We start from the raw sequence: 27,403 nt of genomic DNA, 5'->3' as shown, positions 1-27,403 counted from the left end.
CCCACAGTCCAACAATTGATAAATGTAACTCCTTCTTGTCAAATCTTTTTAAAATGTCTTAATATCAGTCTTGTCCTTGTTATCATGAAGGAAGATAGTATTTCTTGTGTGTTCTTTGGTTCCGCCATTCATCTTTTGTCAAGTATTATTAGTTAGCAAAATTTGGTAATGACTTTCATCTCATTGATGAAAGGCAGATTAGGCCTGAAAAGTCAAATATAAGTTTATATCTCATCTTTTGTATATTTTTAAAACTTAAAATAACATTGATTAACATTTTTTTATAATTAAGTTTCAAAAGATTTGGAATAGGTTTTAAAATCATTTGATATTGGAAATAGCTTGGGTCATACAATTAAACACCTCTGAGCTCCTATCCTACTTTGCCATGGTAAGACTAGAAAATGTGTGTGAAAATGCTTATTATAGTAACTTTTATATTTAGTTCATCATTTCTAAGTCAACCAACAACCTGAGGTTACTTATGGTATACCCTTTATGTTTTATTTGAAATTGACAGTCTCTCATATATGGTTTGTCAAACTAGACATAAAGAGCACTGTCTTTCTCCTGTCTCCTAAGGAAGGATGTGTCATCTCCAAATATAAATAGATGAGAATTTTTTAAAAATGTACAATTATCAAGAGGTTTGGTGCTCTTTAATCCAATATTCCTTTGAACAAAAACTGCTTGGCTGGATTTGAGGATGAAGCATGTATTTATTTTATGATAGTAAGTGATTCAAACTTCACATTCTTAACCTTCTGGAAATGGCACCAGAAGATAGAACACATTAAATTTGGTCACGTGAAAGCAACACAATTACCTACTGGTACCTAAAATGTTCCTCTTAATGTAAAGGATATTTTCATTAAAAAAAAAAAAAAAACTCAGGGAAACCATAGAATTGTTAAAATTGCATAGTTTCTTTTTAAAACTGACTCTGCTCATGCTGGTGAAAACTTTGTCCGTGGTTACCACTTGGGATATATTATGTCACAGTTGCTGGCCTGGGGAGACTAGTTTGCCCAAAGCAGATCTTATAAAGGAAACAATAAACCATTAGACTTCTCCCCTGAAGTCAATCCATAAGAATAAATCAGGGCTATTTTGCAGGGTACAGACAGGATGCTAGAAGCTCCTGTTGCCTTCCTAGTTTCTAGCTTTATAGCAGCAGGGATGTGGGTGGCGGGGGTTAGGGGGGAGTCCCTTATTCAGATTGTCAGATGCATCAAAAGGGCTTCTTCAAAACACACTATAGGAAGAAGGATGTGCAGAGTATGCCCACTGGGTTGCTAAATTAGCACTGGGCAGAGGGTGAGTCTTGACAATCCTCAGGAGAAGCAAGATTTACACTCAGGTCTTACCCAGAGAGCTGAGACTCCTGACTCAGGAGTTAAAGATGGTGAGGAGGAAGAGAGGAATCTAAAAAAACTGGATAAGTGTTTGCCTTCTTGACCTGCCTGAGAACTGATGCAGCCCTGGTTTCCCTCTTGGCCCCAGGAGGGAGAGCAAGGCAGCTGTGTGGGATCAAGGCATTTCATTAGACTGCAGCTGGGATGCATTCTCTTTTGGAAGAACATCCTGGCTCCAGGGGACAGGATGGAAATAGGTTAGCTGGAACAGCAATTCCCTGGATGAAAGAGGAAAACCATGAGACCCTGTCATCTTAACTTTTTCCCTTCAAAATAATTACAAGAGGATTATATATTTCCTCAAAAATGAGGATAAAGAATTTAAACCAGTTTGCAATCCAGTCTCAGTAAAAGGAGAAAGCCCCATAGCAACTGCATTGTAATACTCCCGATTTATTTACCCTGGATTTATTCTGTAGACTGCTTTGAGACAACTTCTCCTGCATGTCGACTTCTGTGCTTTCATTCTATCTATATTCTCCTTGATTATCCTGTAACAATTGATTATATATATACATGCATAGAATTATGCAATATTTTAATTTACCTCTGTATTGATCTGCTTTCTCCAGCAGAAGGGAAGTGTAGTGATAATTTATATTTGTAACATTCTAAACACAATAAAATGTCTTATACTTGATGGGCTCTTAAAAATCAATAAGTAATTAATCAATTAATTGATAAACATATGCTACCAAACTGGACACCAGAGGGAACATGGCTGATTGGTATTAGAGAGCATATAAGTACAGTGCACCCTGGCTTCTTCCTTTTGAGGATGACTGTAACGCCAGGAAGCTTAACCCTTCCTTAAGTTTGTTTGGAAAGGCAATAGAAATAAAAGAGAAAATTTTCTGTTTCAGAAGCCTGGGCTAACTGTTATCACAGTCCGATTACCATTTGTTTTTTAATATGGGAAAAAGGGAAACATGTTTGCCTGAAGTAAAAAACATTTTTTTTTGTTGGGATTGGAGAACCTGAATGTTATTTTGGTGATTTGACAAAAACTGAGGCAAGTGTATCACCACTATCCTAATTATTAAATTGAAGACAGAATTATAAAAAATAAACTGTTGGAAATCAACAAGTATAAATCCTAGAGTTTGGACTCCTGCCACGTGGCAGGAAATAAAGCATGATGTTTTAGGGTAACCTGGCCTTTGTCCAACGTGATGTTTACCAGATTGCTGACATTTACCAGCAGAGCAATGCTCTTCATCACTGGGACTACCAGAAGGAAAAAAAGAAAAGGTAGTGCATTTCTTACTAGTCTTTATTCAGAAATGATTTTCTGGTAACTTAGTATACTTGTATTTACTTTAATAATCATATTTTAAAGAAGACAAAACTCCTTTTACACAATTTGTGAGAGCAAATGAAATAATTCAGGTTAGCTTAGGGAAAAAAAACTGTGTTGTAATAGAAAAATGAAAATTATATTAAAGTTTGTTGAAAACTAAATTTAGGAAATCACTTTATTCCTGTTTCTATTGCTGCAGAAGTATTTTATTCCCAAACATGGTAACTTCAAAAAATCATCTTATTTTGCTTACAATTTGAGGAACAAGATATTTGGGAAGTGCTAATAAGGGTGTTCTCACTTGAGGTTTCTCACTGTTTGCAGTCAAGCATTAGATAGGACCAGAATCATGGGAATGCTTGCCTTAGGCTGGCCATCCGGATGGTGTCCTTTAGACTTATGATGAGCATTGGCGCTAGTCACAAGTGGCTGTTCAATCTGTTGTCTTCCGAGTGACTCATCTGTCCAGATGGTGGTCTAGCAGTAAACATATTTCTTCAGGCTTCTGGCTGCCCCCAGAGCAAGCATCTCAGAGGAACTATATAGCAGCTGTGAACTAGGTAGCAGCTATGAACTGGTTACCATCTTTTCTGACCTAGTCTCAAATATCATAATACCATTCTACAGCATCCCACAGGTTCACAGAGGCATCATAAGTCCATCCTAGTCTTAGCGGAAAGGAAAGAGGTTTGGACTTCACTTCTTAAGGGGTTTGGATGAGTTTTTATATTAGAAGGACATGAAGGATAAGAAATATAATTAATGAAATCTTTGAAAAGTACTACTATTATTTTGCACATTTGCTTAGATCTTCATGTTTCTATAGAGAGGCATAAGCATAAGTTACTCTACAGAGTACTAAATAGAGAAGATCCATAGATATTACTTGTCTCTATGAAGGTCATTACTTATAATTGCAAACTGCTTAAGAATTTAAATAAATTATATTTAAATTAATTTTAAGCTAACTTCATAGATACTTAAATCATCTACTTAAGATTGTATGAGAAGCAATCAGTCATATTATCTGGACTTTGTTAAAACTATAGAACATCTTATTTGAAGCTTATTCTACCTGGCTAACTGATATATCATTTTTAAAATGCTTAATATCTTATTTTCTCTGTTGTTTTGTGAATTACTGTAAAATCCATCAATATCTGTAGGAATTATTTTATGAAAATCATATGAAGTTAATATAATTACATGTAATTAAAGACAGTATTTGTTAACTTTGCTTATTTAAGTGGTAAAAAAAATTAAGATTAAATAACGGGTTCCATAGAATACCACATAGTTTTTTTGCATGGTGAAGATTAGTTTTAGTTCAAATGAGCAACTTTTAATCATCAAAAACAATACTTAACTCAAATGCATTTCTATCCAATTGACCCCAGGCTCAGTTGGTTTCAGATGAAGATGTACAGGTTCAGAGATGCAAACTAGAGTTCTGGTCATCACTAGTTAGTGGCTGAGGTTATTTTAATCCAGATAATTTGAATACAGATGGATAAATAAAGACTGATTTTTTTAGATTTGAAAAGTACAGCATTTACACCATCATATGGAATTAAATTAACCAGAAACAGCTAGTGAGGGCCTAATTACTTATTGGGATTTTTTGGTGCATATAATGTGAATGATATATTTGATGGTATCATTTACTTGAGAATTAGAAACAAAATTATGATAATTATAACCAGTTATATCCCAATACTTCTGAAAAAAAAAAGAACTACAATAAAAGTAGGATGTGGAGAGACTTAGTAACAAAATATGTTGGAAAGGATCTCAAAGACATGTTCACAAACTTCCTACCTACGACTGTATTTCAAAATTAATCAGAAAGACACCTGTGTACAAACAGCCAGAGGACATCAGGAAACTTTTGAGGTAATTCATCCTCTTTGTTCCCCACAGGTAGAGACATCTGATGAAAAATGATCATTTGTCTTAGTTAACCCCAAACATGCAGAAACAATCAACAAGCAAAAGATCCTAAAATACAGGACAGTACATCATAAGCTTTAGAAGCAGGGAATCAGTGTTATTTGAAGTGGTAGAGATGAGCATTTATAGAGTGGGGAAATAAGAGGAAGATTTAAAGCATTGTGAGACGACGGAAGTAGGAAGAAATGCCTGGATGGAGTTTTCCATGAGTGAGAACTCAAACCATCTTGGTTCTTGGGCTACTTTAGCCATGAGGCACCTTGACTAACCCACCTGGCATTTCTGGGTTTCTTTTTCTCTACCTGTGGGGGGAAAAAAAAGAGGATGTGTTAGCTCAAAAATTTCTGATTTCTGGGACAACTAAATATTTGTGAATGTTGAAAAATCCATTGATTAATAGGGTCAAAACCAAACCTAACTAAATAACAACAACCTGATGTCTACTCTCATATTGGTTTTTTTTTTTTTTTTAAAGAAGGTGTGTATTTTAAAAAAAAAGGAAATAGTAGCAAGAAATGCTCTCATAAATTGCAGGAGGTACTTTATATTAAAACTAACCAGATTCCCCTTGTTGTTTTTCTTATTTTGATATAGGCCAATAGAAACCTTGTTGTGCATGCTGGAACATTTGGGATCCATAGACTACCTGACATTTTCCTTTTGTGACATTCTAGAAACTCAGCTGTAGTATTTTGCCCGTGGTATTCTGCCCTTAGTTCTTGAACATGCCAGGCAATAGCCCAACACTTGTCAGAGTCTTCAAAACTATAACATGATATTGGGTGTGATATCTTTTGGAGGATGTAGATTTGACAGGAGAAAGTATATGTCATGTTGGAATCCAAGAGAACAATCTTCTAAACACACTTTGTCACTCACTCTTAGCTAAATGAGTTTTCTCTTGTCATTAAACCTTGTCTGAAAATCATCTGGACAAAGGAAAGTATCATATTGCCTTACCTGACACATTGGGCTGTTTTGAAGAACATGAAATAACATTGTATTTTTTTTTGAATAATTACTAAAGCCTCAGAAATATAAAGTATTAATAATAAAACATTCATATATGAATTATCTCAAAAGGATATGAATTTATTAGTGATTCATACATTAAAATAGCTCTATAGGAACTAAGCAATAAGAATCACAAGGCTGAAGAAGGCATTTTTAATGCTAAATCTTCAGAAATAAAGTATTATAATTCATCTCAAGCAATTTCTTTTATTAAAACATTCTGAGATAACAACATAATAAAAATTGCCAGTCACTCGGATAGATCAATCTCTCCCTCTACAGCTAACACTATCTTTGCAGTTTGAATCTGAACAAATGTTAAGTATAACCAGAATTCAAGTGCAATGATGTGGATAAAGTAAAAATAATGGAAATTAAGACTTACTTTTTACTCCCCCAAAATGCCCAAGAAATAATATGTGGGCAGTAACTTTATATCTTTATTTGAAATTAAAGGAAATTATATCTTTTCTTGGTTGGATAACAACTAATTATCAAAGATTTGGCAGAAGTCTCCCACCTCTAATTGCATGTAATTAGTAAATTGACATTCTGAAAATGGCAGGGATTATGACTGCATAATGCCATTAAATATCTTCCTACGAGATAGCTGTTCTGGTGGTTCACTGTTTATGATGGAAAACACTTCACTCTTGCTATTTCTATGGGAACTGTTTCTGTAGTGAGTTCTATATTTACATGGCATATTGATGTAAGTTCAGAATCACATGAATTTTGATATTGCAATTTATGAAGAGAGTGGTCACTGGATTAGGGACAAGATTATTTTTTTCCACTAACAGAACAATGATATTGTGAACAAAAAATTATTTGGAAAAAAAACTCATAAATACGTGACTTTAGATATATTGTAAGTCATTTCCATGAAAAGCAATGAGGATAGTTGAAGTATGTCTACCATAATGGTTTATGAATGTATTCTAATTAAAACTCAAAATCAGAAAGGAATTTTCCAAACATAGGAGTTATTGTGCCTCATTGCAATTAGATTTTTAATTGAAAAGTTTGGATTAAATTATGTTCTCCATGCAACATGGATAATTTCTGATTTATTCCTACTTTATATTCAGCTGCTAGCAAGTTGATGGTTCCTAGGAGGTACTCAACCACATGCTGTTGAATGAATGAAGACATGTTCTTCAGCACTTCAAGTTACAGATATGATGGAAGATTGCTTCTGTCAAAGACTAAAAAGTATTCCAGATTTATGTTATGCAAACTTAAAATATAGAAATAACCACATTGAGTTATTAGAATGTCAAATTTATATTAGCATCCCGCATCAATAAGAAAAAAGCCAAAGGAAGACCAAAGGCCTCATTTAATAATATTCTCCATTAGCATTCATTCCTTTTATTCAAGGTGGCATACATTTTGAATAAAATTGTTTTAGTGACTAGTGAAATTTTTTAATACCATGAACAAATTGCTTACTCAATATATTTATATTTGTAAACTAACAAAAATAACTCATTTAGACCTAAATGTAATGTTCAAAAGTAAAATTTTATAGCATTACCTTTAGAGAAGTTATACTATCAAATTTATTTTATTTTATTCTAATTAGCCTAATATTGATTGATCATAAAATCTCAACTAAAATTGATATTTTTCTGGTATTATAGTTAAAACTGAAAGAATTGATCTCCCAAAAGCGTGGAAAAGTTTTCAAGTTGTTGGATTAACATTTTTCATGTAGTCAACACACATTGATTACATATTTATATAATTTAAGTTAAAGCATAGCTCTATGACAGTGTTAAATTATCAATAAAAGCTTTTCAGTTGATGATATGACTAAAGTATGTTCTTTTTGACAGGGTGTTTATTTAGAAATATATAGATTTACACTTCACTTCTACCAAACAAATGTTGTAAAAAACAGTGTACACTGAAAGATTTGAGCCGCACCCTAAGGAAACACAAAATTTCCCCTTTGCATAAAAGTAAATACGCAGGGAGAGTATCATGTTCTGCTTATGACTAGGAAATAAAATTGTTTGACTTGGTTAGAGGATAAAACAAACCTTTTAACCTACAAATGATGTAATTCTTAGAAGAAAAATAGTTTGCTGGTAAAACTATCATGGCAACATTGGTTTCTGTATAAATTTATTTATTTTTTGTGATTCTGTAGTTATGTATCCCCTTTTACTGACCACACACTCCTTTTATTCCTATGCTAGGTCTAGACAAAGTGCCCAGTGATCTTCCACCTGACACGACACTGCTAGATCTGCAAAACAACAAAATAACGGAAATCAAAAATGACGACTTTAAGAACCTGAAGGACCTTCATGTAAGAGCAATTTGATTTTTTAGTGATAAAGTGGTATGCCTCAAAGTATTTTTTCCAAACAAAAACTATGTAAGGGCAAAACCATTTATGATAATAAATCAGCACCCAACCACATGTTTATTAAATTCTCTTCTTGGCAGTGGTGGGGAAGCAGATCAACATGTTAATTAATCAACAAAAAATCATCAAATGTTCCTCTGTATATTTATACATTTTTAGTATTTAATTTATATCTATCACTTTATATATGTATTTTCTCAATTAGACTGTACTCAAATAGTAGAACTAAATACAATATAAATTGATTTTTGTATTTTATTTCTTTGTTTCCTTTCATTCATTCATTTTTCTAAGAGAAGTGGGAATAACCTTGTAAATTCTCAAAGACTGGACCAACAGAAAAAAGAATAATCATTAATATTTTATCTAGTAAATATAATCATATGTGTATATACACATACATTCACCTATAGACAGGACTGTATTCAGAATCATGTGTGCTGCATCCTGAGCTGTGTTTTGATTAAGATTTTCACTTATCTATACTCCATTATGATGTCTAGTCTAATGCTCAGGATCCCCTCAGAAAACAAAAAACAAAACAAAACAAAACAAAAACAGCATTCTCAAAAGGGCTTCCTGCAGGAGACTTTACAGAAAGAATGGTTTGCAAAGGGGTATGGGAAACAACCAGGCATTGTGAAGCACCCAGCTCCACAAGACTTCAAGGAACTTGTGTTAGTTCCCCATGAGAGAGCTGAGTAACTATGGTCCTGTTCTTTTGTTTCCTGCCAATGTCTCCACTGGCTGAACTTATTTGGAGGCCATATGTGGAGAGCACTAGGTTGGTATTGTTCCTATGGTGAGATCAGTGTCCTAAGACACAGAGAAGAGCCGGAAAGAACAAAGAATATAGTTGTAGATGGGAGACAATATGCTGTAAATGGACAATAGGGATACACCTCTAAGACAGCCTTGTATAAGAGTAAATCCATGGTCTCTTTATAGAGAGTACTATGAAATTTGTTATCTAGTCCAGCTCCCTACCTATACAATGAGTATGCTCAACATCTCAGTGTACATGTAGTATAAATAACCCAAACATCAATGTTCAAGAGATATACTGTGGAAACCTCACTGTTCCACTGTGTTCCAAACAGTGTTCCATTGTTTGGCCATTCCTGGAGCAGTGTTTTTTTTCTTGGCAAAGAATGGCAATTAAGAGCATCCAGGGAAGGCAGGTCTTATGGGAATGAGGAGACTGGACATCACATGGGCACGATTGATGGATATGGATCTCTAAACTGAATTTAAAAGGGCCATCAGTGAATTTTGAAAGGCTCTGTTGGAGAAGAGGAATTATATTTACTTGCTGCTATACTACAAAATGACAGAATTGTCCTAGTGATTGGAAATTCCAGGGAAGCAGATTTTTGTTCAGTGTTAGAAATGCAATGAAGCTATGTGTGGCAGCACATGCCTGTAATACTAGTGACTGTGGAGGAGGAGGCAGGAGGATCACAAGTTCAAAGCCAGGCTTAGTACCTTCGCAAGTTCATAAGTAACTCAGTATGATCCTGTCTCATATTAAAAAATAAAAAAAGGGCTGAAGACATGAGTCTGTGGTTAAGCACCCCTAGGTTCAATATCTGGTACCAAAATTTGTTTTAAAAATTATAAAAAAAAAGAAATGCAATGAAAATAGTTAGAATTTTTTGAAAATTGTTATATGATACCTGTATATGGAGACAAAGAGTTCATATTTTTCTATAATTAATGCTATAGAAATACATTCTTAAGCTTGATGAACTCTAATTTCACATCTATTTCTTCTAGTCATTATAGAAAGGCTATGTAGTAAAAATAGTCAACTTATAATAAAATATAAATATACAATATGTCATTTGATTGCTATGTGTTAGAAATAAGAAATATAGATACAGGGGATAATGAAATATAAAATAGTAAAAATGTCAACTATATACTTAATGAAATTAACATAAGATTTAGCTATGGATGTACTAAAAGCCCTGGAGGGAAAAGAGTACCATTTACCCATCAGGAGAACATACACCAGATTTTTAAAGGAAGCACTTTTTTTTTCCATAAAACTTTTAAGATTGTACATGTAATTTTTTTTGAAAATAGCACATAATAAAATATCCATGGTCAATTTATTGATGTTCAATACTATACACCGTTAAAAGTATTGAGTATTAATAGCACAAAGTAACAGAAAAATCAGTCATCATCATTTTATCAGAATATCAGGTAGAGTATTAGGAAAATATAGGATAATGGGGATTTAGAAGATGAGCAGAAATTGGAAAGGTAGAGAAAAGAGGACATTTTTTCTATAAGAGAAAAGCAAAGGCAGAAGACAAAAAGCAGTAGATGATAAAATAGAGGCAGACTAGAGTATGGATGTGGGCTCTGAGATAGTGCAGGACTAGGCCTGAGCAAGAGATTCCATAGCTGGGCTGCTGGGTTCTGTTTCCAGAGGTAGTAGGTGGGTCCCGAGCTGCTCACCTGCTCTCTGCCTTCATCTTAAGATTTCACTGGGAGTGAGGGCACGCCGAAACCAGCAAGGTTGTCAGTGGCTATTTGGAATATGTTTAAAGAGATGATAATAAAGAATGAATATCATTAATTTCAGTGAACTAAAGTATGTAAAAAGCTTTATTTGCTAATGTTAACCTAAAGCTACTTTTTTTAAGGAAGAAAAATTCTCTTACTCTAATCTTAACTTCATATTTAAATATATGCCAAATAGTTTTTTAAAGCTGTTCAATAAGAGACATCTAAATTTCTGTGACTTTTCTTTAAATCCAGTATTGGTAACAATGTGTTCTTTCTTTCCCTGAGTCTCCTTCTAAATGTGCTTTCAGGCAACCATTACCTTGGCAATCCCCTTCTTTCTACTTCAAAGTGCACATTGGAAGAGACAGAGAGCTTATTAGAGCTTCTAACCTTTCAGAGGATGTCAAACAGCTATTTTTCTCTTACTCTTTCATTCCTGATCTTTACCATCCTTGTTATTATCCAAACAAACATCATAATTTCAGCTAGGAAAGGTACACTTGAATGGGAGGGAAGGAGAGCAATGAAAAATAAGCAAGGTTTAAAATAGAAAGGATTCAACTGGAAAAAAATTCTTTATTCTCCAATAATTATATCCATTTGCAATGCTGTGGCTTAATATGAGTGATACTTGTTGCATATTAGTAGTTTTATACTTAGAGTAGAAAATTATATCATCTTTCTTTAAAATAATGGAGATAAAGTGTGGCAATACTAACAAAGTAATTATTTTGAATTAAAATTTAATAATCTGGTAAAAAAGGTGTTTTTTAAATTAAAAATCAACAAAAATTGCCAACAAACAAAAATTTGTCAGCAGTTTCTATATACTAGCTGCTCTTCTTAGTAACGTAGATATATGAAAATATTTAATCCTTATAACTATTCTTAGCGATTAAGAAACAGAACTTGAGTTTAGAATACCAGGATTATTCTTCTCTTGAGCATGTTCATTAAAAACTGCCAATAAATATGATAGTAACCTTACAATATCTAGTACAGTGTAAGCCCTGCACAAGGATGATATTAAAAGTCAGACTTTAACATTTAACATAATAGAAACCAGATTTTAAGACCATATTGCATGCATTTGATTGTATCAACTTCAGAATTTTTCTCTATGGATGATAATCAAAGATGTGCTTTGTATTTCTCATGCTTTGTATTTCTCATTGAGCTTCTGCCATTCTGTGTGTCTGATAAATATAAGTTTTGCTCACTCGGCTCCTCTGCTTTGACTTGTACTGATTTCCATAGCATTTGCCTGTTAATTTCAATTTTATATTACTTAACCCCCATGAATGCTTTTAACTTTCTGTAACATACATTGGAAACTTTTAGAATTTTGTATTAATCAACCAATGTATCTTTGGATTAATTAAAAGACTATGTTATTCATAGTAAGTTTTAATTCATAAAATAATGTGAATAACATGAGGGTATACTTCTGAAAGCCACTGCTTTCAGAATAGATTCTTGCGTTTCTGGGACTGAAATTTTTTATGTATATACTTTTTAGTTTTAGATGGACACAATAGCTTCATTTCATTTATTTATTTATTTTTATGTGATGCTGAGAATCGAACCCAGTGCTTCACATGTGTTATGCAAGTGATGTACCTCTGAGCTACAATCCATCCCTGTGATTGAAATTTTACCATTCTATTACCTCAATTATTTTCCCCCACCCCTGAATTCTCATTAATGCAAAAACATGAGTACTGCATTTGAAAATTCATGTTTCCTAGACCTTCATAAAATTACCTCAAGTTCCTTAATAAGAGCAGATAATGTGACTTAAAGCAATAAACACAGTGTGGCTCTGTTAGAGCAAATATTGGGACAGAATAAAGTGTCCACAACCATGTTTAGAAATTACTGTAAATATAGCACTAATTAATTAAAAATAATTTTTTGCATTAGGAGAACTCAGATACAAAAATCACCAAATACATTGTTTTATAAGGCCTTTTAATTGTAAAAGAGAGAGAGAGAGAGAGAGAGAAAAGGAAAAAAATTGCTTCTTCATGTTATATTGGCTACTTATTTATGTTCTTAACCAATTATTAAAATACATTACAATTTGTAAAAATTAAGAAGCATTTATGATCAGAAAATGTCTTCCCTAAGGAAAAAAAATAATATCTGGCAAGTAAACAAAATAAAGTTTAATTTTTCAAGAAAAGACAAAACAAAGCAGTGATCTACAATATAATTAATGTTAATTTGGCAAAAGTTTTTTAAAAAGAGATCAAATTTTGTGAGGCTACAATAAAATTTCAGTGTCTTCAATTGTTGATGATAGTGTAAAATGGCACCACCCTCTGTAGCAGATTCTGTGATACAGTCAATGACAATGGACCTTTAGGATGAAGACGTGACTGGGACATGAATGTCTGTTACTAGGAAGTACAATCTTGGGGAGTATTTATTGTTTAAAGATTGTATATATACCTACATATCTATGTATATAGACATACGGAGACACAGAAAAAGTGATCATATTTGCTGATTTTTCAGATTTCTTGCAATTTTCCAGATTTTCTCCTCAAGTACCATTAATGGAATGAAGAGACTACATACTTGTTAAATATGTGTGTGTGTGTGTGTGTGTGTGTGTGTGTGTGTGTATACCTTATATATAAACTAGTTTGGAACTTAAGAAAATGTTTCTGTTTTCTGTCTATAGGCATTGATCCTTGTCAACAATAAAATTAGCAAAATAAGCCCTGGAGCATTTACACCTTTGGTGAAGTTGGAAAGACTTTATCTGTCCAAGAATCACCTGAAGGAATTGCCAGAAAAAATGCCCAAATCTCTTCAGGAGCTTCGTGTCCATGAAAATGAGATCACCAAAGTGAGAAAAGCAGTGTTCAATGGATTGAACGAGATGATTGTCATAGGTACAGATATTCTTGAAATTTGAAGACCAAGGCACCAGGTGGACCTTGGAGATATCAAGTATTCTTTAGCTGCAGGAAGGTGAACCAGCTGGAGCCTGTGTGTCTGAAACCCACATAGTGTAGAGTAGCAGGGCCAGGGGAAATTGGACTGAATTTGTATTTTACAACATTTTTCTTTCTTGATTTTGAGGATCTGAGGATGTAGAGGAGATCTAAGACTGAAGTTACCTTGCTGTGTGCCCAATGTGCAGGATGGACTTAAGTAGTGCTTAATTAGAAACATTTTTATGTAGGGATTTGCCATGTCCTGAACATTCATAAATCATTTGCTTTAAATATCATGCTATAACATTTTGCTGGATGGATGGTCAAAATATTTATAATTATATAACCAGTTTGCAAAAAAATAGATTCAGATATTTTTAGTAACACTTTAAAGTGTCTTAGAAAAGTAATAGCATAATGTATGATTTATAAACACTTTTTTAATGTCAGCATTTTCTGAAAAAAAAAAGAAAAAAAATTAGATATTTGGTTGCAATTCTTTTTTTTTGTTTCATATGTCTTTGGTTTTTATTGTTTGATTTTTGCTTGTTTTCGTAATGGAATGTATTATTCTACTTTGCTATTCTTCTGAAGAACATGTTCTTTTATTTCCCTTTTGTTTTCCCGTTGTTATTAACCCAAATTTCTTTCTAGAAGCCTGACAGAAAGAGATACTATTCTGACTTATCCTAAAATTCCCTCTAAAATCCTGCACTTTTCACACTTGTAGAACTGGGCACCAACCCGCTGAAGAGCTCAGGAATTGAAAATGGAGCCTTCCAGGGAATGAAGAAGCTCTCCTACATCCGCATCGCAGACACCAACATAACCTCCATCCCACAAGGTGACAGAAACCCTCCCACGGGTCCCGAAACACCTAAGTCCAAGGGATTTGACATTTTAAAAAAAGTGGATATGAACACTTAAATTGTGACTCGAGTGACCAACCTTATTTATGGTAAATCCTCTATCCCTAGAACGGGTCCTGTGGAGCCTGGGGGACTCTGAGACTATCCAGGCTCATTGTAAGGATGGAGAGATTTCTTAAAATTGTCCCTTCTGCAATGTAACAAAACACAATGAATTTATATTTGTAATTGTGATATAACAAGGAGATAGTGGAGTTATTTTAAAAATAAACTGAATCCTTTGGTACTTTGTTTTTTTAAAAAAAAATGATACATAGAAGTACCTCTGGAACTGAGACCATGTTTAATTTGTGTCTCCAATTCCTTAGGGAATTCTTTCCCTTGTAGGATTTTCCAGTCCTTAATATCTGAAGGGAATCACCACTCTTATTTTAATACCATTGGTTGTAAAAAGTGTGGATTTCAGAATCTGTTTGCTTGAATTCAAGTTGCCATTGACTCAAGGACCCTTAATTACTTCATCCATAAAGTGAGAACAATATTAATATATACCAGAATGGGTTGTTTTAAAATTAAATAATCAGAAAAAAATCTGGCATTTAGATAAGTAGGGACTAATGTTATCTCCTATTATTCAAAACATGTTTTTAGTCCTCATTTGGCTTAGACAATGTACAGAATATTGGTGACAGGCTGGTGAATAGGAGATGCTATCTACATTTAGCAACCAAAAAATAAACAGCAATCACCCCACAGTCAGAGTAAGCTCATCCTGCTCCTGGATGCTTAGGAGAAGCACATAAGCCAGGCTTTGTGACAGGAAAGGAACAGAACTTCCAAAATAAGTGCCTGTAATTTGCACATTTTTTTCTGCTTTCTAGATGTTTCAGTCTCACAAACGCCCCTCCATAAGTTTTCCCTTCGGTCTGGGCCTTTCTCAATTAGATGCCTTTTTCTTGATCTAGGTACAAGATATAGGTACTTATCTGCAGAAAACACCAATTTTACTTTATTGCATTTTCAGAGAAACTTTCTGAGAGTACATACACCATTTCCGAGAGTACATACACCATAGAAGCTTTATTACTACCACTTGTCCTATCTACAGTCATCTCATACAGAGCATGTTTGGGGTGCCCTTAAAAGTAACTGCTGGGATGGATAGATGGATGAACAGATAGCTATTTCAATTTAAAGTTTACAAACCATGTTCTTGCTGAGTAACTTGCTGCATCTAACAAATGACTTTAAAAAAAAAATCACCAGTGGCTCCATATCCATAGGTTCAACCATCTATGGATCAAAGCAATTTTTTAAAAAAATTTTCATCTAAAATATGTGCATTTTAAAATCCCTAAACAACACAATATAGCCACTATTTATGCATCATTTACATTGGTTTTATAAATAATCTAGAAATTATTTAAAAACAAGAGGATTCATGTAGTATATATAAAAATTCTATATCATTTTATATGAAGGCCTTGAATTCCAGCAAATTTTGGTTCATAGTAGGGTCCAGAAAAAAATCCCCTAAATCCCTACAGATACTCAAGGACACTGTGTACACACACCAGACAGAAACAAATACACACATACACACACACACACACACACACACACACACACACATAAAAATAGATAGATCCAGATTAATATATCTGACCTAAAGGCATACTCATAGGAGGTGAAGCAGCTGGAATTTCCCCATCACTTCATGTTGCCATAAAAATTTTATTAAGCATTTTCTTTGACTTTGCAATCCCTCCTGATACTTCCTATAAAATATCCCTAAGTGACACCTTTCATCAATGATATGTTTTTTTTTACTGTCTTAAATTTTCTTTCTCTCCTGCTTTACTCTTTTTCTTATCATTTCTGGCTTGCTCTTATTTACTATTTTATAATAATATAGAAGTTATAGTATCTACATTGTATTAAGCACTTGCTGCTAGTATCATGCCAAACATTTTTCATGGAATCAAAAAACATTCCTATATGGTGGTATCATTCTTGTTCTGTAAATGAGGACAAAATGAGTCTTAAAGAAGTGAAAGAAATTGTGAACAATTTCATAGTTAGGAGGAAGTATCACAGTGAGATTCTCTGGGCTGTATTAGAATCCGTGTGATTAACTACTTTACTCTCTTGCCATTCACCATATTTATGTTCTGCATATTTATGTCTATCTAAAATAAGAATCTACTGTTAGACTGGGCCTCTTATGCCTGCCTGCGTATTATCCATGTCCTGATTATAGTTTCTCCCACTACTTATTGAAATGTAAAGGTGGGATAGTATAGTAATTATAAAATCTAAATTGAAAGAAAACAACACAGTGAGAGAGATCTCAGCCACTTAGCAATTCTTCAATTTTGCATTAATTATTCATTTCTCTAAAAACATCAGTTTTTCAAACTACAAAATGAAGGTATTAATAAAACCTACCTTCTAGGATTACTAAAGTAATATTTACATTCATATAGTACCCAACCCTGAGTAATCTTCATTTATTTTATCTCATAAAACATGGAAAAGGAAAAGAATTAATAAAAGTAACTGGAGAATATGTTTTCTCAGTCACATGCCATAGTGGCTAAGGGTAAGAAGAGTGTGTATAAATTTGCCTTTCTCTGTCCTGTTGCAAAGATTTTTCCATAGACAAACTTCTTCCTGGTTCTAACTTTATTTTGGGGAAACCAATACTAAAAAGGGAAGACACTAAGAAACCAAGAGGCAGTAATAGCTGTGGGATAAATGGTGCACTAGAGGCAGTGCATTTTAAAGAAATCTTTCCCTGGTGATAAAAAAGAAAAAATGGTGTATTCAGTTGCTTTGATATATATATATGTATATATATATATTTGCTATATAATTATATATATACAATTATATATAATTGCTTTTCTCAGAGAATAATGTAAAAATATAAGTGCATTATTCTAAGGAGAATTAAGTGATTTAAATCCTTTATTGTCAAAATGGCTACAATTCCCTATATTCTATTCATAAGAAAAATGCAGTGGTGTTTTCATTTCCTCTAGTTAACAACAGGCTATTTTAACTTCCTTTGGCTATCTGGGATCATATTCTACTCTTTACCTAAGATACAGATGGCCTACAAAATCTGTAATTTTGAATCTCTGTTTCCTCACTTATGACAAGGGATTAATTATCAATAATTTATACGGTGAGGGAATAATGAAATTGAGTTAGGACAAGTGCCATAGCAGACACACTTATTTCCTTAGCATCTTCCAAAAACAATTTTCCTTAGAGAAGCATATTCATATATTCATTTTTTTGGTCAAATACAGAAAACAAATTATTGCATTAAATAGAAAATATTGACATAATTCAGTGGGATGTAATGAAAGTTTCACATCAAATGTAACCTGTGATTTTCCAAACTGATATCTTTATAGGTAAATATGCAAGACATTTTGCAAGTCAGATTTTATTTGTTCATGTAACAGATTTGCTATTTTTTTTTAAGTTCTTGCTATTCTTTTAAGTGGAACAATGTGCTATTTAAAAAGCTGTATAAAAACATAATATATCCTCAGATGGCATGAGGAAATGAAAATAAAATATTTAAACTTTTATATATATACTGCTCAGTCTTTGGACATTATAGCCATTCCAGAAGTACTATTCCAAGACTTAGTGGGCATATTGGATCTTAAATTATTTCTCCAGGTGCTCTACATATGGCAGATGACTTGGTTATAGGCCTGTGCTTTCTTCTCATATAAAGAAACGGTCTTGATTTAATACATTCAAGTAAGCTTTAGCTCCTTCTACACAATCAGATTTTAGGGACATTTGGTGATTTGGAAAAGTTGGTAAGTGTAAGATCACCATAGCTTATCATTGTGGGTTATTAATGATTCTCATTAATGAAATACTTAGTTAAATTTACATATATACTTAACCAATACATCATCCCTTGGTTATATTCAAATGCTCATCTTTTTATTTTATAATGCATTTTTTTTTATCAGTGGCAGTGTTAGTTAGCCCATTAACAAAGATAGAAAAGAATAGTGAGTTTCAACCTTTGATTGCACTTTTGCATTGCTAGTACAGTTATCACGTGACTAGAACATTTTATGATTTTGTTGAGTCCATCTAGGAGAAAATTAGGAAGATTTTCTACTACTTTCAAAAGCATGCATCATTATAAACAAGATGAAGGAAAAATATGAAAAGCAGAACTAATTCTTCAAGACTCATTGTCTGTTTAATGGCATAAACTCTCATTGAGTCTTTCTACATTCTGTACCTAGGTTTATTTGCTAAGTTAACATTTCACGTTTCTATATTCCAGGCCTTCCTCCTTCCCTCACCGAATTACATCTTGATAACAACAAAATCACCAAAGTGGATGCAGCTAGCCTGAAGGGACTGAATAACTTGGCTAAGTAATAATCTTCTTTCGTTACTCGCTATCAGAACAATGACTAGGCATAATCAGTGCCTGCATTCTAGAAGATAGAAACACGATGATTGGTTTTTATTTAATATTTGCTACACTTTATTGTTGTTTCCAACAAATTCAAACTTTGGTCTGTATGATTATTTCTTTAGAAAAAAAATCAATGAAATAGAATGCCTACTATAAACACCAACCTTGGCCTTACATTTTGTGAATACTGTATAGTTTTAGGTATTACATACCGGGTATTTTATTAACAGATTTTATTTAAATATGTTTATTCAATATATTCTAACTTGGTATCAAGCAGAAAGTTAACAAAATTGTAAGTGTCCCAAATACAAAAATGCTGTAAAATGAACATTACCAAAATCTAGAAATGTTGAACATCCCACATATCACTGCTAGAGTGCTTATACTGAAATTCTCTAACCTCCTATTCTCCAAAGTTTATAATAAAATGCATCTGCACATTGAATGTAGGCCAACTAGAAATTATTTTTTATTATTTTGGGGTTGTATTGTTTAGCTTTCCTTAACTTTGTTTCTTTCTTTGTAAACAATCACTAATGTCTGCTTCCTAACTTCAGTGTCTCTACATTTGCAATCTAGCTAATTATAAAAAGAGGAGAGTGCTGGCAAACTCTGGGAATACTCTGTTCTTGATATGCATACATTGCTGAATGTCCTTCAAAAGTATATTCCCACCATGGTTTTATGCCAAATCAACTCTTTACATATAAATTTCATGGAGATAAAAATACATAACATGCATCATTTTATCTTTGATAAATATCTAAGTCCAAATAGATGTTTACGGTGGCTTTTCCCATTTGTGTGGATAATACCCAGTGGAGTGGGCTGAAGATAAGCACATGCATGTGAATTGAGCTGACATATATTAACCCCAATGTCTCAAATAATAAGAAAAGCTTCATTTAGACCTGTTTGAATGCTATTCACTAATGTAGAAAACATTCTTCACATAATATTACACATCACCTACCTGTATTTGTAGATCAGGTCCCCCTAACTACAGAAATGTATATTCAGATAAACTGCATTATTTATCAAGATCATTATTATTGGATTATTATAATTATTATTGTTGGTAGTGGTAGTAGTAGCAGTAATAGTGGTAGGGAAAACAATATTTTAAAGTTCAATATATAGTAAATGAATCATTATAAGTGTGCTTTTTTAGAAAAAAAAAGAATAAATTTATTTTTTACTAAAAGTGGTAAGGAGATTTTAAGATTCTCCACTTGAACACTGATTTCATGTGCTTTGTATCAAATTCAAAATACAAAAGAGCTAATAAATATTGAAAATGTCAACAGAAATTTATATTTCTCTTCAAATGAATTTTGAATTCCATTCAAAATTGCCTTATTGGCCAAGCAAACATTGTAATTTCTTAAATTCATTGAACATATTTTTTTCAGAATCAAATCCAAAATCTTTTGATTAAACCATGAAATAATTATGTTGTTTATTGCTTACTTATGTTAGAACAAGAAAAGTATTTTGATGTAGAAAATAAAAATGGTGAAATGAAAAAAAAAAAAAAACACAAAACAACCACTGACCACAGAACATTGTTTTAGGATAAAGGTTACCATTTGTAGTAAAGAATAAATTTGGAGAAATCAGTGGATGCCCTTCATCAGAAGCATGAAATTATTTATTTATTTATTTATTTATTTATATAGATAGATAGATAGGTAGGAAGTTATATGCATGCATGCATACACCATCATCACCTTTACTAAATGAATTATTCCTTGTTGATAAAAATCATTTTTGAATTATTTCACCTCATCATTTCTACAGTAAAATCATGCATATACTGTGTTCTCAAAACTACTTTTTTGAAGATTGGGGATGTGGCTCAATGGTAGAGCATTCATCCAGCATGTGTGAGGTTTCCCAGTACTATAAAAAATGTTGATTGAATAGATAAATAAATGGTTAAGTAATGATTTGTGTTATGAAAATCTTCCTTGAATAACTTCATGAGGAATGCTCTAGTCTCAAATTTAATATTGGGACTTGAAGTATTGTAAGATACAATAGGCACAATTCTGGAATAGAAAAGGAAAGGTCAAAAAGAAGACAGGAATGTTTCAAGACTGAGTGTAAAACAAACATTTCTGAGCCAAGATGCCAGCTTAATAATCAATAGCTAAGACAATACGGTACTGCTATTAATAACAGCCTAAAAGCAGTTAACCTTAACCCTTATTTCAAATATCAATCCATGATTAAAACTGGGAAATTTTGTTACCTAGACCAGCATCTGAATTCTGAAGGAGCTCAAATCAGAACCAGCTGGAGCCTAGGAGAAACCATCTGTGGACAATGCCCAGATCTCTTTCTTTGCACTTAGGGAATCTGATATACTGTCCCTCACCCTCCTTGGAGCGTCTGTCTGTCTGTCTCTCTCTCACTCTGTGTCTCTCATGTGTGTGTGTGTGTGTGTGTGTGTGTGTGTGTGTGTTTCTTTATTTTGCTGTCTCATACCTGGTATCTTCTGTCTGCCCTTTGATTAACATCACTTTGCTTTTCATTCCCAGAGTGTTATACAAAATATTCATGTCTCTGAGTCAACCTCTCCTGGCCTTGAAATCCGTGAAGGGACAGTGCAGAACCCCCACATATTATGCATTTAATTTTTTTTAAAACTAGGAACCAAGACTTTGAGTGAATTAAATTTGAAGGAACTTGTATTAGGAATGTCAAAAGGGGCAAGAGAGGGAGATCTGAGTCAGAGACTTGGGTCAGAAGCAAGAATGCTGGCAGCAAAGCAGAGTTTGAAACTATTAGATGGTCAATGAGGAATATTTTTGATCTAGAAAACTAAAATTTTCTAGAAGGTAGGTTGTCAACTTTTTAGAATTTTGCACCTTTTATCATCTGTGAATAAATTTATATGATAAATGCACTGTAGCTCCATTTTCAAAAAAACAAATTGGTTGTGCCATTTCTGTTGGTTCTCTCTCAAATGAATTTAATGTGTTCATTACACATGGAAATCCATTTTGTAGCTATTTTTGAGCATGACAAGCACTACGTTAACTACCATACTATTCCAAAGGAGAGGTATACACATCCACAGGCCTTTAGAACACAGAACACAGTCTGTTATGTAATACAAGCAGTTGACCACAGGATGCTACAGAGCATTTAAGAGAGGTGCCTGTCTAATCTTGTTCTGTTAGAGGAGTCTCAAAGAAGGTAACACTGAGCCATTAAGAATAAAGGGCTTTGTGTAAGTTCAGAGAGATCAGATAAAGCATTGTAAACAGTGGGAATAATACAACAACAAAACCAAAAAATTCCCTTTTCTATTTACTTGCCTAATCCTACAATGCCTGTACAAAAGACACCTGTGTTGGGCATGTGTTCATTTCTGCTTTGCTTTGCAGGTTGGGACTGAGTTTCAACAGCATCTCTTCTGTGGAAAATGGCTCTCTGGCCAACACTCCTCACCTCAGGGAGCTTCACCTGAACAACAACAAGCTTCTCAGGGTGCCTGGTGGGCTTGCGGAGCACAAGTACATCCAGGTGATGCCTAAGCAAATACTCACTGTGAGGGATGCAGAGAGCAAACCCTCCCTCCTGGATGCTGGGAGGCAGGAGGATCTGGTTAGACATGGTTTCTACAGTGTTACAGTCAGCTAAGCTGCTGTACCAAGTCACCATAAACTGGGTGGCTTAAACAGCAAACACTCATTTCTCACTGTTCTAGAGGCTGGAAGTCTGAGATCAGGGTGCTTTGCATATTAGGTTCTAGTGAGGGCCCTGTTCCAGGTTGGAGAATGCCAACATAACATTCTGTCCTCAAGTGACAGAAAGACAACTAGCCAGCTCTATGGCCTCTTCTTATAAGGGCACTAATACTATTCATGAAGGCTCCTCCCCCATGTCCCAATGACCTTCCTAAGGCCTTACCTCCTAATACCACCATGTAGGATTAGATTTCCAACATATGAATTTGGGAAGAGATACAAAATCCAACCTGTTTCTAAGAAAGACATATTTAATATTTCCACATAAATATTCATTTTCATTTTGTCAAAGAAAAAAAACATCGAAATTACTATTTTTATATTAGTGCTATTCCTTTGAACACACTACAATGCTTGCTGTGAAAATACAGCTTATTATGAAGCAGTGTCATTTCCAGGCACTGATCAGTGTAACAAATACACATTGTTGCACAGGATGATATAATCACTGATACATTGACATGAACTAAAAATAGTAGTTTTAGCTTTTATCTTCAGCAGATATGATATAGCTCAACAAAGAATGTTTAGCTAGTAGTATAGCTGAATTAACTATATAGAAATTACCAAATTATAGTGCTTAATAAGAATAAGAAGATAAGGGTCAGTGGTCCACTTTAATGATAGTATTTTCCATTCTGCAAATCTACAAATTAAAGTAAAGCTTATCAGTTTAAGTAGTGATAATAATTTTATACATATATAAATTTCTTCATTACTTTGAAAAAATAAGTTATTCAAACATTCAATTAAAAATTCAATATTGCTTGTAAAATTTATATATATCCTTGTTTTATCTAATTTTTCAGCTTTTTAAATTGAGTTTCTTTCAGAAGTTTACATAGGTACTTAGGTCTGTCATGGTGAATCAGAAACACTATCTTGACACTTCTTTTTATTGTCAAGTCATTTTATACAGTTGCCCTTTTCAAAATCTAATATCTAAATTTTGCTTGGGGTTCAAGATACATTAATCTTTTATTCTAATATAAACAATGTAAATAAATTACAAGTCACTTATTATTGATTTGTGACAAAACTACAACTTAAATTGACATAGACCAATTTATACTGACTCAATTTCTATAGCATGTCTTATAAGTAGGAAGATGAGACTTAAAATAAATATTTCTCTCTCTCTTTTTTTTTTTTTTTTTGGTACTGGGGATCAAACCCAGGGCCTTGTGCATGCTAGGCAAGCACTCTACCAACTGAGCTATAGCACCAGCACCTAAAATATTTCTTGATGGTTGATTTTTTTTTTTTAAACAGGGTCTTTGGTGATGCTGGAACAAGAAATAGGCAGTATTAAGTTAAAAAAAATGCTTCAAAGACTTAATAAGACTAGATATTGTTTCTATTAGTTCTTTCTTGCTGTTGAGTTTTTGCTTGCTTATATTTTTATATCCTTGCATGATCATTTTCACATTCTTGATTCCTATTTTTCAAGTGTCAGGCAGGACACATCATGAACTTCATAAGTTTTAAGTTCAGTAGGAACATTTAAAGAATGCAATAGACTAGAAAACAGCTGATCACTGTATCATATTTTTTCATATGCACAGATGCATACATGCTAAACTTCCAAACATAATGCATTTATTATTTATTGTGAATCATAGAGAAAAATCATGAATGGAATAGAATGAAACTCTCTCTGATAAGAAAAGACTGATCACATGAGCTAAGTGCCTACAGATGTCTTGTAGCTTATTCCAAGTGGAGAAAGCCTGTGTGTGATAACCTGCAGAGGAACCATAGTTCCTGGTAGTAGAACAACAAGTTGACAATTATGATTGGCCGATCAGTGAAGGAAGATGAAGTCAGATCATGTAGTATTTGTAGGCTATTGTGAGAACTTTGGATTTTTTAACATGGGAAGGGAAACCACTTCCACACTGGAGTGTGGAGGCAAAGAAGATAATAATGTGTAATAAAGTTTTTAAAATAATTTATCTGGGAGGTAAATTAAACCATAAAATTTAGAAGGCAAAGGATAAAGCAGAAAGAATGACTAGGACAACTTTAATAGTCCAGAAATAGACAATGGCAGTTCAGAGAATGTTGTGGGAGTAGACATGGGAGATCTGGCTGGTGTGTACATTTTGGAGGCTGAGCTAGCAGGATTGTCATGAGGGTAGAAAGGATAAGAGAAAGGGAGGCTCACGCATAATGACCAGGATTACAAACTGAGCATCTGGAAGGTTGGCATGTTATTTACTGAGAAGCAAAATATGAAGAAGGCAAAGGCAGTTTGAAAATGAAGGGAGAAAGGAGAAGTTTGATTTGTGCACTGCTAAGTTATTCAAACTGAAGGATGAGAATATTAAAAATGAATATTCTTCTTTAAGGCTGAGTAATATTCCATATATATGTATACCACATTTTCTTTATCCAATCACTTGTTGAAGGGCACCTAGTCTGGTTTCACAGTTTAGTATTGTGAGTTGAGCTGCTATAAACATTGATGTGGCTGCATTACTGTAATAAACTGATTTTAAGTCCTTTGGGTATAAACCAAGGAGTGGGATAACTGGGTCAAATGGTGGTTCCATTCCATGTTTTTTGAGGAATCTCTGTAATGTTTTCCATAATGATTGCACTGATTTGCAGTCCCACCAGCAATGTATGAGTGTAACTTTTTCCCCACATTCTTGCCAGCATGTGTTGTTCTTTGTATTCTTGATAATTGTCATTTCGACTGGAATGAAATTGTAAAGAGAAGTTTTCATTACATTTCTTTGATTGCTAAAGATGTTGAACATTTTTTCATATACTTCTTCTGTGAAGTGTCTGTTCAGTTCATTAATCCATTCATTTATTGGGTTATTTGCTTTTGGTGTTAAGGTTTTTGAGTTCTTCACATATCCTGGAGTTTAATGCTCTAAGTAAGGTGCATTTGGTAAAGATTTCTCCCTTCCTCTAGACTTTCTCTTGAAGTTATGGTAACTGCCAGTAAATGGATGGAGCTGCAGAATATCATGCTAAGTGAAATAAGCCAATCCCCAAAAACCAAAGGCCAAATGTTTTTTCTGATATGTGAATACTAATTCACAATAAATCAGGGTAGGGCTTAGGGAAAAATAGAGTTACATTAGGTAGAGGGAAGTTGAAGGGAGGGGAGGAGGTTTGGGGGTAGGAATGATAGTAGAATGAATCAGACATTATTACCCTATGTACATGTATAATTATACAACAGGTGGGACTCCAGATCATGTACAATCAGAAGAATGAGAAATTATACTCCATCTATGTATGATGGATCAAAGTGCCTTGTATTGTCATGTATAACTAATCAGAACAAATTAAAAAATGAATATTTACATGAAGGGCCTCGAAATATTTAGAAGAAAACAATCATTTTCTCCTGTTTCATGTTGCAGGTTGTCTACCTTCATAATAACAACATCTCTGCAGTTGGAGCAAATGACTTCTGTCCACCAGGATACAATACCAAGAAGGCTTCTTATTCGGGAGTGAGTCTTTTCAGCAACCCAGTCCAGTACTGGGAGATACAGCCATCCACCTTCCGGTGTGTCTATGTGCGCTCTGCCATTCAGCTGGGAAATTTCAAGTAACTCCCAAGAAAACCCTAATTTTCATAACCTGGCAAGATTCTGTTCATGCCATTGCTAAAAAGAAAAAAGAAAGAAAGCTAGATATTGGAAACTTAACTGTATCGTGGATGTTTTCCCACATGACTTATTATGCATAAAGCCAAATATGCAGTTTAAATAATTGCCTACAATAAAAATAATTTGCCTGACATTTTCAGAATCATTTTTTGAAGTTTTCTGTTGATGTTAACTAAGCTACTATAGGTATTTTTATTTCACCAAGTATAAAATTTGGAGTAACTATATATGTCAAGAATTTAATAAAATATGTTCTTTTAATTTTTAGAAGGAATCAGAGTACCAGTCTTCTGTAATTCATAGGGCAATTGGCTCTTTTGACCTAAAGTCAAAAGCCAAATGCTAATTCTGTATTAATCTGAGTTATTAATGCTAAAGCCTAATTTTAATATGGAAATTCAATACAGGCTGTGTCAAAATTTTGCTAATGTCATTATTTTAAAGAAAATAAATTAAAAATGCATTCAAAAATTGATATTGTATAAAAGCTTAATTGCAAACCTCTCCTAGACTCAATTTTCTGAATAGAGTTATCAACAACAGCACAGATTTTTAAGTTCTTGGTCACTTCTTCTATCCATTTTTGATATTTGGGTATGGCACCTGTATACAAGTCAGCTTTTTCACTGTTGTGACTAACGGACCCAACCAGAATTATATAGAGGAGGAAGAGTTTATTTGAGGGAATCATAATTTCAGACATCTTAGTCCATAGAAGGCTGACTCCATTTCTTGGGGCTCAAGTTTAAGGCTGAAAATCATGGCGGAGTGTGTGGGAGTGGGAAGCAGTTCACATCATGGTGATCAAGATGCAGATGCAGAGAGAGAGAGAGAGAGAGAGAGAGAGAGAGAGAGAGAGACTCTATTTACCAGATAGAAATAAATACACCAAAGCCATGCCTCAATTTCCACCTCCTCCAGCCACACCCTACCACCTTATTTAATCTCATCAGGGATTAACTCACCAATTAGACTAACCAATAACCCAATCATTTCTCCTCCAAACCTTCTTGCATTGTCTCACACAAGAGTTTTTGGGAGCCACCTCACATCTAAACCATAACAGTACCTTACATTATCTATATTCAGTATTGAGCCTATAAAATATAGAGCAGAATTTTTCTGACTAGCCTATAGAAGTAA

General features: G+C 33.6%; 1 protein-coding gene across 3 annotated transcripts in view; it reads left to right on the top strand.

The window, feature by feature from the left end:
- The window catches only part of Dcn (decorin), a 35,540-nt gene extending 8,805 nt beyond the window's left edge, over positions 1-26,735 (top strand). For all 3 annotated transcript variants that reach the window (XM_076854933.1, XM_076854935.1, XM_076854934.1), the window contains exons 3-8: positions 7,887-7,999; positions 13,269-13,482; positions 14,258-14,371; positions 18,727-18,820; positions 22,263-22,401; positions 26,009-26,735. In XM_076854933.1, the coding sequence (XP_076711048.1) occupies positions 7,887-7,999; positions 13,269-13,482; positions 14,258-14,371; positions 18,727-18,820; positions 22,263-22,401; positions 26,009-26,203 (869 nt within the window). In that variant the 3' untranslated portion in view covers positions 26,204-26,735. The remainder of the gene's footprint in view (positions 1-7,886; positions 8,000-13,268; positions 13,483-14,257; positions 14,372-18,726; positions 18,821-22,262; positions 22,402-26,008) is intronic.
- The last annotated feature ends 668 nt before the right edge of the window (positions 26,736-27,403 follow it).

The sequence above is a fragment of the Callospermophilus lateralis genome, chromosome 4 (assembly GCF_048772815.1).
Source record: "Callospermophilus lateralis isolate mCalLat2 chromosome 4, mCalLat2.hap1, whole genome shotgun sequence".
Taxonomy (NCBI): Eukaryota; Metazoa; Chordata; class Mammalia; order Rodentia; family Sciuridae; genus Callospermophilus; species Callospermophilus lateralis.
Note: the sequence above shows the minus strand (reverse complement) of the source record. Positions and strands in the feature narration are given on the sequence as shown.